Source organism: Chlorocebus sabaeus, chromosome 5, assembly GCF_047675955.1.
Source record: "Chlorocebus sabaeus isolate Y175 chromosome 5, mChlSab1.0.hap1, whole genome shotgun sequence".
In the NCBI taxonomy this organism is placed as follows: domain Eukaryota; kingdom Metazoa; phylum Chordata; class Mammalia; order Primates; family Cercopithecidae; genus Chlorocebus; species Chlorocebus sabaeus.
In genome coordinates this window covers 71274377-71286476 of record NC_132908.1, presented here as the reverse complement: position 1 = coordinate 71286476, position 12100 = coordinate 71274377, and the positions used below count along the sequence as shown (strand labels likewise).

General features: G+C 41.3%; 1 protein-coding gene across 1 annotated transcript in view; it reads left to right on the top strand.

The window, feature by feature from the left end:
- RFWD3 (ring finger and WD repeat domain 3) overlaps nucleotides 1-12100 on the top strand; it is a 46761-nt gene that overhangs the window by 22903 nt on the left and 11758 nt on the right. The window contains exons 7-9 of the mRNA XM_007993641.3: nucleotides 6065-6179; nucleotides 7414-7645; nucleotides 11541-11691. Coding sequence (XP_007991832.2) covers nucleotides 6065-6179; nucleotides 7414-7645; nucleotides 11541-11691 — 498 coding nt within the window. The remainder of the gene's footprint in view (nucleotides 1-6064; nucleotides 6180-7413; nucleotides 7646-11540; nucleotides 11692-12100) is intronic.

Genomic DNA, 12100 nt, shown 5'->3' with positions numbered 1-12100 from the left:
TTCCGTTTTGGTTCATTGTAGGCACATTTGAAAAACGAGGTATGAGTCACTCGTAGTGAGGTTTTACTTGACCTGTGACTTGGGATCTCTGGGGATCATTGACAGTATGTTTTAACACTGTTATTTATAATTCATGTCTAATCATCTTCTTAAGGAAGTCTGCATTGTTGGCCCTACACAGAGCATTAAACACAAGGATCTGGCACATTACTTTTGCCATTTTTGCTTCTCATATCCCTGAGCCCCCCACAACAGTTCTCCATACAGAAAACTCATAAGTGAAGCTTTGCACATGTCGTGCAATGTAAAAAATTGCCAGGATTTTGGAAGCACATAAACAGTTGCTAGTAACACCACTCAGTATATGCTTCAAAAATATTGAAGAACATACACACCATTGAGAAAGGTGCAAGGACATGGGTTCTCTCACACTTTACTGGTTAGGATGTACACAGGCAAAGTCATTTTGAGACATCCTTGGAAATGTGTCTCTAAAGCCTTTGATCTAGTAATAATTGTTCAGGCATTTGTTCTAAAGAAGCATTGAAGAGTGTGTACAAAGATTTACTTAATGAAACTTCATTTAGCATTGTTAAAAATCTAAGGCAAGGGGATTGCTTAGTTGAGTGAATGGTGGTGTGTGCATGAACAGATTACTATACAATGTTGAAATGTGCGTATGTTGTCCTGTGGAAACATGTTATTAGTGTCATTGCATTTTTGTGAACTAGAAAAAGAAAATACAGCTGGTGCAGTGGCTCACTCTTGTAATCCCAGCACTTTGGGAGGCCAAGGCGAAAGGATTGCTTAAGGTGGGGAGTTCAAGACCAACCTGGCCAACATAGTGAGATCCTGTCTCTATTTAAAATTTTTTTTTTAAACAAAGAAAAAAAAATACTATAGGTATTCACTGTGCAGATTATTTTAATTTTCTTCCTTGTTTTTACTCATTTGGTCCAACCAATACTCACTTGTAGCATTTTTAAATAATGGAAGGTGTGTACAGAGTGAAATTTTGTTGAAAAGGCAAAATCTATAGATGTGGCTGTTAAGGGTGATTGTATTTAAAAACAATTCACTGATTACAATAAGCAGTTAGTATACTCTCCAGCCTCATTAGAAAAAGTGAGGAATTTCAAAATGCCAATACAGACTAATAAAACGAACAGCCTTGTACCCAGTTTTATCAAATCTTAATATTTTACCATATTGCTTTGAGTCTTTTTGAAAAGAAATAGGCTGGCTGTAGTGGCTCATGCCTGTAATCCCAGCAGTTTGGAAGGCTGAGGCAGGAGGATTGCTTGAGACCAGGAGTTTGGGACCAGCATGGGCAACATTGTGAGACCTTGTCTCTAGTAAAAATGAAAAAAATTAGCCGTGTGTAGTGGCACACACCTGTAGTCTCAGCTACTTAGGAGAGAGGATTTCTTGAGCCCAGGAGGTTGTGGCTGAGCTGTGGTTATGCCATTGCACTGTAGCCTGGGTGACAGAGCAAGACCCTGTATCGTAAAAGTAAAAATAAAAATAAATCTGTTGACTAGGTCAGACCTAAGAAGGAAAAAAAGGAAAGAAAATTTTAAAGAAGAAGTAAATTATAGATTCAGTAGAAGGGCCAGGCACGGTGGCTCATGCTTGTAATCCTAGCACTCTGGGAGGCTGAGGTGGGCAGATTGCCTGAGCTCAGGAGTTTGAGACCAGCCTGAGCAACATGGCAAAACCCTGTCTTTACTAAAAATACAAAAAATTATCCGGATGTAGTGGTGCATGCCTGTAATCCCAGTAAATCAGGAGGCTGAGGCACGAGAAACGCTTGAACCTGGGAGGCGGAGGTTACTGTGAGCCGAGATTGTGCCACTGCACTCCAGCCTGGGCGCGACAGAGCAAGACTCTCTCAAAAAAAAAAGAAGAAAAAGAAAAATGTACACTAGAATTCCATAGAGAACTCCTTTCATGAATTAGGTGTTCATCATTCCCAAGAGTGATTCTGTGTTTGATTAGCTATATTTGTATTTGTAAATTATACATAGTATGATATAGAAAGTTTTGTTTGGGTTTTTGGTTGGTTTGTTTGTTTTGAGATGGAGTTTTGCTCTTGTTGCCCAGGCTAGAGTGCGATGGTGTGATCTTGGCTCACTGCAACTTCTCGCCTCCCAGGTTCAAGCAATTCTCCTACCTCAGTCTCCCAAGTAGCTGGGATTACAGGTGCCCACCACCATGCCCAGCTAATTTTTTTTGTATTTTTAGTAGAGATGGGGTGTCACCATGTTGGTCAGACTGGTCTGGGACTCCTGACCTTGTCATCAACCCACCTCGGACTCCCAAAGTGCTGAGATTATAGGCGTGAGGCACCACACCCGGCCAGAAAGCTTTTATACTTTATGCAAATGTTAGTTTATTATTTTTTTCTTCTGTAGCTTGCTTTTTTGCTTAATATTATGCTTTGGGAGTGTGTCCTAGTTGATCCATGGGGGCTCTCTTTTTTTTTTTTTTCTTTCATTTCAATTTCTTGATAATATTCTAGTTCCCTAGTCAAAATTAATCTGTTTAGGCCAGGCGTGGTGGCTCACACCTGTAATCCCAGCACTTTGGGGGGCTGAAATGGGCAGATCATCTGAGGTCAGGAGTTCGAGACCAGCCTGGCCAACATGGTGAAACCTCATTTCTACTAAAAATACAAAAAATTAGCTGGGCATGGTGGCATGCACCTGTAGTCCTAGCTACTCGGGAGACTGAGGCAGGAGGATAGCTTGAACCCAGGAGACCGAGGTTTCAGTGAACCGAGATCGTACCATTGCACTCCTGCTTGGGCAACAATAGCGAAACTCTGTCTCAAAAAAAAAAATTACTTGATTGTATTTTACATTGGTAGACATTTAGGTTGTCTTCACTTGCTGTTAACATTAGCCATGCTGCAGAGAGACAGGTCTAGCAATGGAATTGCTTTATTATAAGGCACATTTAATTTCTGCTTTACCTAAATATTGTCAAATTATTCTTCTAACTTAAACTTTTCTTGTTTAAAAAAACATGAGAGATTTATCATTTTTTCATACCTTTGTGAATTTTATTTATTTATTTACTTTGAGACAGAGTCTCGCTCTGTCGCCTAGGCTGGAGTGCAGTGGCGCAATCTCAGCTCATTGCAACCTCCGCCTCCTGGGTTTAAGTGATTCTCCTGCCTCAGCCTTATGAGTAGCCGCGACTATAGGGCATGCCACCATGCCTGGCTAATTTTTTGTATTTTTAATAGAGACGGGGTTTCACCGTTTTGGCCAGGCTGGTCTTGAACTCTTGACCTCATGATCCACCCACCTCTGCCTCCCAAAGTGCTGGGATTACAGACGTGAGCTACCACGCCTGGCCAAAAAGAATTTTTTTTTAAGACAGGGTCTTGCTCTGTCACAAAGGCCAGAGTGCAGTGGCGCCATCAAACTCCTAGGCTCAAGCAGTTCCCCAACCTTAGCATCCCATGTAGCTGGAAGTACAGGCACATGCCACCACACCTGACTCATAATTTACTAAGTAGTATATTTTTCTGTACAAATTTTCATTGCTACTTCTATCCTTAATTAAGTTTCCAGCTGGGTGCATTGGCTCACGCCTGTAATCCCAGTACTTTGGGAGGCCGAGGCGGGCAGATCACGAGGTCAGAAGTTCGAGACCAGCCTGACCAACATGGTGAAACCCTGTCTCTACTAAGAATACAAAAATTAGCTAGGCGTGGTGGTGCACACCTGTAATCCCAGCTTCTCGAGAGGTGGAGGCAGGAGAATCGCTTGAACCCGGGAGGAGGTGGAGGTTGCAGTGAGCCGAGATCATGCACTCCAGCCTGGGCAACAGAGAGAAAGTTCATTTCAAAAAAAAAAAATTAAGTTTCCATGTATGAATGTGCTATAGTAGTCCCGTTAGCCACAAGGAATACATTCCAGGAGCCCCCAGTGAATGCCTGAAACCATTGTATGTTTTTTCCTGTACATACAAACCTAAAGGTTAATTTATAAATTAGGAACAGTAAGAGATTAACAATAATAAATAATAATAAAATAAAGCAATTATACCAATATATTAATAAGTTATGTGAATGTGTTCTTAATCTCTCTCTCAACATATCTCAAGTTTTGTGGATTGTGGTTGATCACAGATACCAAAAACCATGGAAAATGAAACTAGATAAGGGGACACTACTGTACTCTTTTGTTCCACGGTCTTTTTGTTAATTCTTTCTCCAATATTCCAAGTTATAATTTATTGTAGCTTTAATATATGTCACCCCACTTTGTTCTGCAAAAGTGTTTTTTTGCTATTTTTGGCATTGTTCTTCATATTAATTTTTAAAAATTAATTTGTTCCGTGAAAAAAACTTTGGGATGTTGATTGAAATTGCATTAAAAAATGATTGTGGAGTAACTTGAGAAGTACCATATTTGTGATAGTGAGTCTTTTCAGTCATGAACTTTATGTGATATCCTTCCATTTATTCACTGTTTTCTTGTGTCTTTCACAAGTATTTTGCTTCATAAAGGTCCTACTTCGCCTTTTACTTTACAGTCACGTGCTGCATAATAACCTTTGGGTCAATGACAGATTATATACACGATGGTGGCCCCATAAGATTGTAATGGAACTGAAAATTCTGTTACGTAAGTGATGTCATAATCATTGAAATGTCTTAGCGCGCCAGGCGTGGTGGCTCACACCTGTAATCCCAGCACTTTGGGAGGCCGAGGCAGGTGGATCACTTGAGGCCAGAAGTTTGAGAACAGCCTGGGCAACATGGTGAAACCCTGTCTCTACTAAAAATGTAAAAATTAGCTGGCATGGTGGCAGGCGCCTGTCATCTCAGTTACTCGGGAGGCTGAGGCAAGGGAATCTCTTGAACCCGGGGACGAATGTAGCAGTGAGCCTGGATCACGCCACTGCACTCCAGCCTGGGCAATGGAGCGAGACTCATGCCCAAAAAAAAAAAAAAAAAAAAAAAAAAAAATCTTACCTCAATGCATTACCTTTTCTGTGTTTAGATACATAAGTACCATTATATTACAGTTGCCTATAGTATTCAGATTCAGTATGGTAACATACTATACACGTTTGTAGCCTGGGAGCAACAGTATATAGCTTAGGTGTGTAGTAGGCTATACTGTATAGGTTTGTGTAAGTACATTCTGTAATGTTCACATGACGAAATCGCCTAACAACACATTTCTCAGAACATGCCCGCATCATTAAGCTGCACATGACTGTATTTCTAGATTGCTGTTAAAATTGTTGTGAATAAAATTTTTTAACTTACATTTACTGATCAGTTATCTGATATGGGGACTGCTGTTGATCTAATTTTTTTGGTCTTGAGTCCAGCAGCCTTGCTAAACTGTAATCATTTGTGGGTTCTCTTAAATTTGCCGTAAAAATTAATAAGGGCAGCTTTATCTCTTCTAGTTTTCATATCTTTTTCTTGCATATCTTGCTGGAATGGAATTCTGTCTTTGCATTTCATATTTTGAGACTTTTTAGGTACATACAAATGTATGACTGTTATTCTTGGTGAATGTGTCCTTTTATGATACATTGTTCCTCGTTATGCCTATTTATGCTTTTTCGTTAATTCTAATTGATCTTTCTTTCGTTAGCATTTGCTTGATGTCTACTTTTGCTCTTTTTTTAACTTCACATTCTTTTTTGGGTTATATTATTTGAGTATCTCATGAACAACCAACAGCTTACTGTTTTCTTTTTAATCCAGTAACCTTGGCCTTTTAACATGTCAGTTTAATCTTTTATAATTTGCCTTAGCTAAACACTAGATTAGCTCTGTTCTCTCGTTTTGCCTGTGGCATTTTTAGTCGTAGTCAAATTTTCTAGTAGTAGTCAGATTCCTGACCATCACTCCCTGCTTACCCCAAAATCTGTCTCTGGAGAGATTTTTCTCTTTTTATGTTTTATTCACTATCATAACATATTTACAGCAAAGAATATGCATCATAGCATGAACTTTATTCTGCCATCTTGATGGGAAGTCTTCTGTAGCCTTCCTAATCCCCAGTTGTTGCTGGCTTTCCCCCTCTAGTTCCCTACTAAAGGAACAGATGCTAAGGAAGCAGGCCGAGTTAGAATCAGCACAGTGCCGACTCCAACTGCAGGTCCTCACTGATGAGTGCACTAGGCTTCAAAGCCGTGTTCAGGTATGTTTATCCTTTCTAACCCAAATAACTTTTGGAATAGGAATGGAAGAGGAATCTAAATGATACTTATGTTCATCTCAGAAATAAATAGGATTTGCCAAGTCATTTAGGAAATAAACATGACCAACTGCTTATTTTATTTCTGATTAGGGCATCTGTTCAAAACTTACTACACACTTTATGATGAAATCTACTATAGTCTGAATTTTATTTTTATTTTTTTATTTTTTTGAGATAGAGTCTCACTCTGTCACCTAGGCTGGAGTGCAGTGATGTGATCTTGGCTCACTGCAACCTCTGCCTCCTGGGTTCAAGCGGTTCTCCTGCCTCAGTCTCAGCATTTCAAGGAGCTGGGATTACAGGCGCCCACCACCATGCCCACTTAATTTTTGTACTTTTAGTAGCGACAGGGTTTCACTATGTTGGCCGGGCTAGTCTCGAACTCCTGACCTCAGGTGATCCACCCACCTTGGCTTCCCAAAGTGCTGGGATTACAGGCGTAAGCACTGCACCTGGCCTTACAATCTGAATTTTAGAAAAAATTAAATAGCCAACCAAGAATTCCAAACGTGTTTAAGTAAATCTACCAATAAAATGAGGGCTTTACCAGGAGTTTGAAGGTTACAGTGAGCTGTGATCGCACTACTGCACTCCAGCCTGGATGCCATGGATGACGGAGTGAGACCCTGTCTGCTTTTTTTTTTTTTTTAATGACTTTAAACAAAACCATCATTAAGGACTTTCAACCCTCATATTATGATTCTGTGCTCTTATTTCACTTGCTTGTTGACATACTGTAAAAAATCAGCAGTTCTAGCCAGGTGCGGTGGCTTACGCCTATAATCCCAGCACTTTGGGGGGCAGAGGCTGATGGATCACCTGAGGTCAGGAGTTCAAGACCAGTCTGGCCAACATGGTGAAACCCCATCTCTACTAAAAATATTAAAAAGTTAGCTGGGTATGGTAGTGGGCACCTGTAATCCCAGCTACTCAAGAGGCTGAGGCAGAAGGACTTGAACCCAGGAGATGGAGGTTGCAGTGAGCCAACATGGTCCCACTGCACTCCTGGGTGACAGAGTAAGACTCCGTCTCAAAAAAAAGAAACTCGGCAGTTCTCTTATGTTAACATTTTCATGTAATGGATAAGAAATCTTCTGTATAAGATCAAGGAATTGTGTTTGAGGGGAATATCATATTAAAAAGCTTTGTATTTATCAAATCTTTTTCATTTTAGGACTTGCAAAAGCTTATGTCACATCAAAATCAGAATTTACAGCAACCCAGGGGCTCCCAAGCATGGGTCCTGAGCTGCTCATCCTCCAGCCAGGGCCAGCACAAGCACAAGTACCACTTCCAAAAGACCTTCACAGTATCTCAGGCAGGAAACTGCCGGATCATGGCATACTGTGATGCTCTGAGCTGCCTGGTGATATCACAGCCTTCTCCTCAGGCCTCTTTTCTTCCAGGTAAAGAGTCTAGAACCTCAGCTTTCATGTTCTTTATTAGACTCCATGTGTTTATTTCCTTGCTCTTTTGGAAAATTCAAGACTCAAGGCTCACCAAATCACCTTTCCCTATCAGTTCCTTGTTAATGCAAGTACCCCAGGGTGCAGCAAAGATGTCTTTACTGTCTATTGACTTCATTCTGTAAATTTATTAACCAAGAGGGTAGAAATACTGATAACCATGACAAAGCAGATGGTGAGGTCCTTGGAAGTGTAGGTTACTGATAGAGTCCAAGAAGGACATATATGTCATGTTCAACTTACAGATTCTTTTTAGACTGGAAATGTTTGACAAAACACTACCCTAAGGGTAATTCAAGGTGAAACAAAATTTAACACTTATTTTCAGTAGTGTTCAAGTTAACAATTTCCAAATAAGAGAATTTAAGGAGTACACTATTTTATTAATGCTAGATTAATTTTCTCTCAACATATTTTGTGCTTTTTAAGCTTTATTTTAGGTTTTCTAAATGTTGAAAACCAATTCTTTTCAAATGCTCAATTAAATCATTTCTAAATCTTGCAGATGTTTCTTCAGCATAAGATTTCTGCCAACTGGAAGACCCCTTTGCTTTAACATGGTTTTATAATGTTCCTTTATCCCATCTAAGTTTTTAATAAAAAGATTTGTCATCAAATAGAACCAACAAATTGGAAAAATAACTATTTTCTAATGTTCCCCAAATTGGGAATGTGTTCTGTTCTTTTTTTCTTAATGTGTCCATTCCAGTCCGCTTGATAGTGTGCTGGTGCTGATTTGTCCTTGTTCCCCTTAATTTTTAACTTGGTGTGTATTTCTGTTACCTTGTTGATTTTTTTTTCTTTTTTTTCCTTTTCTTTTCTTTTTGAGACGGAGTCTCTCTCTGTTGCACAGGCTGGAGTTCAGTGGTGTGATCTCAGCTCACTGCAACCTCTGCCTCCTGGGTTCAAGAGATTCTCCTGCCTCAGCCTCCTGAGTAGCTGAGACTACAGGTGCATGCCACCATGCCTAGTTAATTTTTGTATTTGAAATGGGATTTTAACATTTTGGTCAGGCTGGTCTCAAACTCCTGACCTCAGGTGATCCACCCATCTCGGGCTCTCAAAGTACTGGGATTATAGGCATGAGCCACCATGCTCAGCGACCTTGTTGATTTAAAGCCTATACCTGCACCTGCACCCACCCCCACCCCTTGCTTTTTTTTTTTTTTCCCTCTCTGGCTGTCCTAATTCTGCTGGAAGAAAGTGCAATAAGCCACGTACTTGGTTCCCTGGAGAAGCTAAAGCTGTCTTGAATCTAGGATTTGATGCATTTTTAAAGAATTTAACTCAACTGGGCACAGTGGCTCATGCCTATAATCCCAGCACCTTGGGAGGCCAAGGCGGAAGGATCGTTTGGGCCCAGGAGTATGAGACCAGTCTGGGCAACATAGTGAGACTCCATCGCTATAAAAAAAAAATTTTTTTTTGACTAGGTTGGTGTGGTGGCACACCTCTCTGGTCCCAGCTACTTGGGAGGCTGAGTTGGGAGGATCACTTGAGCCTACGAGATCAAGGCTGCTGTGAGCCGTGATGGTGCCACTGTACCTTAGCATTGGTGATAGAGTGAGACCCTGTTTATATATATAACTTAGTTAAAAATAAATGTTATGCCGGGCACGGTGGCTCAAGCCTGTAATCCCAGCACTTTGGGAGGCCGAGATGGGCGGATCACGAGGTCAGGAGATCAAGACCATCCTGGCTAACACAGTGAAACCCCGTCTCTACTAAAAAATACAAAAACCTAGCCAGGCGAGGTGGCGGGCGCCTGTAGTCCCAGCTACTCAGGAGGCTGAGGCAGGAGAATGGCGTGAACCCGGGAGGCAGAGCTTGCAGTGAGCCGAGATCCGGTCACTGTACTCCAGCCTCGGCGGCAGAGCGAGGCTGCCGCTCAAAAAAATAAAAAAAAATAAAAAAATAAATGTTATAGCCTAGTAAGAGAACAGAGTAACAAATAGTTTTAAAAGGTTATTGGTTTTTCTTGGTTATTTTTACCCCTTTCGGGAATGTGGGTACTTGAATTGTCATCTGTCTCATTTCATTTCAGACAGATGTGACATATCTTGACTGACATGTATTTTCATTCTCTATTGTTCACTGTTCCTTCTGCATCTAGAGTGTGGTTCTAGTGAAATATTCTCTCTCAACAGCTTTATTGAAGTATAATTGAGAGTAAACTGTACATATTTAAAGTATACAATTTGATTACTTTTCACATATGTAATACACCCCTGAAACCATCACTACGATCAAGATAACTTTAGTTTTTTTTTGACACAAGATCTAGTTATATCGCCCAGGCTGGAATGCAGGGAGGGGTGTGATCTCAGCTTATTACAACCTCCGCCTCCTGGGCTCAAGTCGTCCTTCCACCTCAGCCTCTCGAGTAACTAGGAGTACAGGCTCGCCCCACTATGCCCAGCTAATTCTCATATTTTTTGTAGCAACAGGATTTCACCATATTTCCCAGACTGGTCTCGAACTCATGAGCTCAAGCGAGCCACCCACCTCAGCCTCCCAGAGTGCTGGGATTCCAGGCATAAGCTACCACACTTGGCCATGAACATATGTATTACCCCAAATGTTTCCCTATGGCCTTTTATAATCTCACCTGCCCTTCCCTCCTCTCCCATCCCCGGCAGTCACTGCTTTTTGTCACTACAGATGAGTTTGCATTTTCTAGAATTTTACATAAATGGAATCATACAGTGTTAATCATTTTTTGGTCTGACTTCTTTCTCACTGCATGATTTTTTATTGTAGTATATGTTAGTAGTTAATTCCTTTTTAATGGATAGTATTCCATCATACCTGTATACAGTAGGTTTGTTTATCCATTTACCTGGACGTTTGAAATGGGTTATACTTTTTCTTTTTCTTTTTTTTTTTTTTCCTTCTTTTCATTGTCATGAGGCAAGCGTGGGTTGTACTCTCTTCTCTCTTCTCTTTTCTCTCTTCTCTCTCCTCTCTCCCCTCTCCTCTCTTCTCTCTTCTCTTTTCTCTCTTCTCTCTTCTCTCTCCTCTCTCCCCTCTCCTCTCTTCTCTCTTCTCTCTTCCTCTTCCTCTTCCTCTTCCCTTCTCTGACAAGTTTTGCTCTGGTTACCCAGGCTCGAGTGTAGGGTGCAATCTCGACTCACTGCAACCTCCGCCTCCCAGGTTCAAGTGACTCTCCTGCCTCAACCTCCCGAGTAGCTGAGATTACAGGAACTTGCCACCACGCCTGGCTAATTTTTTGTATTTTTAGTAGAGACAGGGTTTCACTGTGTTGGCCAGCCTTGTCTTGAATTCCTGACCTCAGGTAATCCACCTGCCTTGGCCTCCCAAAGGTTTGGGATTACAGAGGTGAGACACCACGCCCAGCCTGGGTTGTACTTTTTTAAATAAATCATAGGCCGGGCGCAGTGGCTCATGCCTGTAATCCCAGCACTTCGGGAGGCTAAGTCGAGCAGATCACTTGAGGCCAAGAGTTCGAAACCAGCCTGGCCAATACAGTGAAACCCCATCTCTACCAAAAAATACAAAGTTAGCCGGGCGTGGTTGCGCGTGCCTGTAATCCCAGCTGCTCGAGAGGCTGAGGCAGGAGAATTGCCTGAACCCAGGAGGCAGAGGTGGTAGTGAGCCAAGATTATGCACTGCTTTTTAGGGTGGGCAACAGAGTGAGACACTGTCTCAAAAATAAATGAATAAATTATAACACTGGAGAACTGTCGTTTGACCAGCTGGTTCCCAAGGACTTATATGCGAAGAAAGGTGGACAAAGAAGCTACTTGAAAAAGTCGTTTACATTGCCCTAGGTTCACTTTCAGTGATCTGTTTCATACTATTTTGCCTTTGGCAGGCTTTGGTGTTAAGATGTTGAGTACTGCCAACATGAGAAGCAGTCAGTACATTCCGATGCATGGCAAACAGATCCGTGGACTGGCTTTTAGCAGTTACTCCAGAGGCTTGCTACTCTCTGCTTCCCTAGACAACACTATTAAACTGACCAGGTGAGTGATGTAGGAAGATGGAGACTGGGCTGTTTGGTGTTGAGTAGCATGGAATTAGTATTAGTGTTATGATGACCTTAGCTCTGTTTTTTTGGTCTGAGACTGTGTCTTCTGAGATCTATTTAAAATACATTGCTTTTAGAAGTGGGCACAGCAGGTTACAAAACTGTGTTTCTTGTTTCTTTAAAATTATATATATTACAAAAAATGTCTTAAGCATATTTTAAGGAGATGAGAATAAAACTCTAAAGTTGGTGGAGGCCAGCCGTGGTGGCTCACACCTGTAATCTTAGCACTTTGGGAGGCCGAGGCAGGCGAATCATCTGAGGGTCAGGGGTTTGAGACCAGCCTGGCCAACCTGGTGAAACCCATCTTTACTAAAAATACAAAGATTAGCTGGGCATGGTGT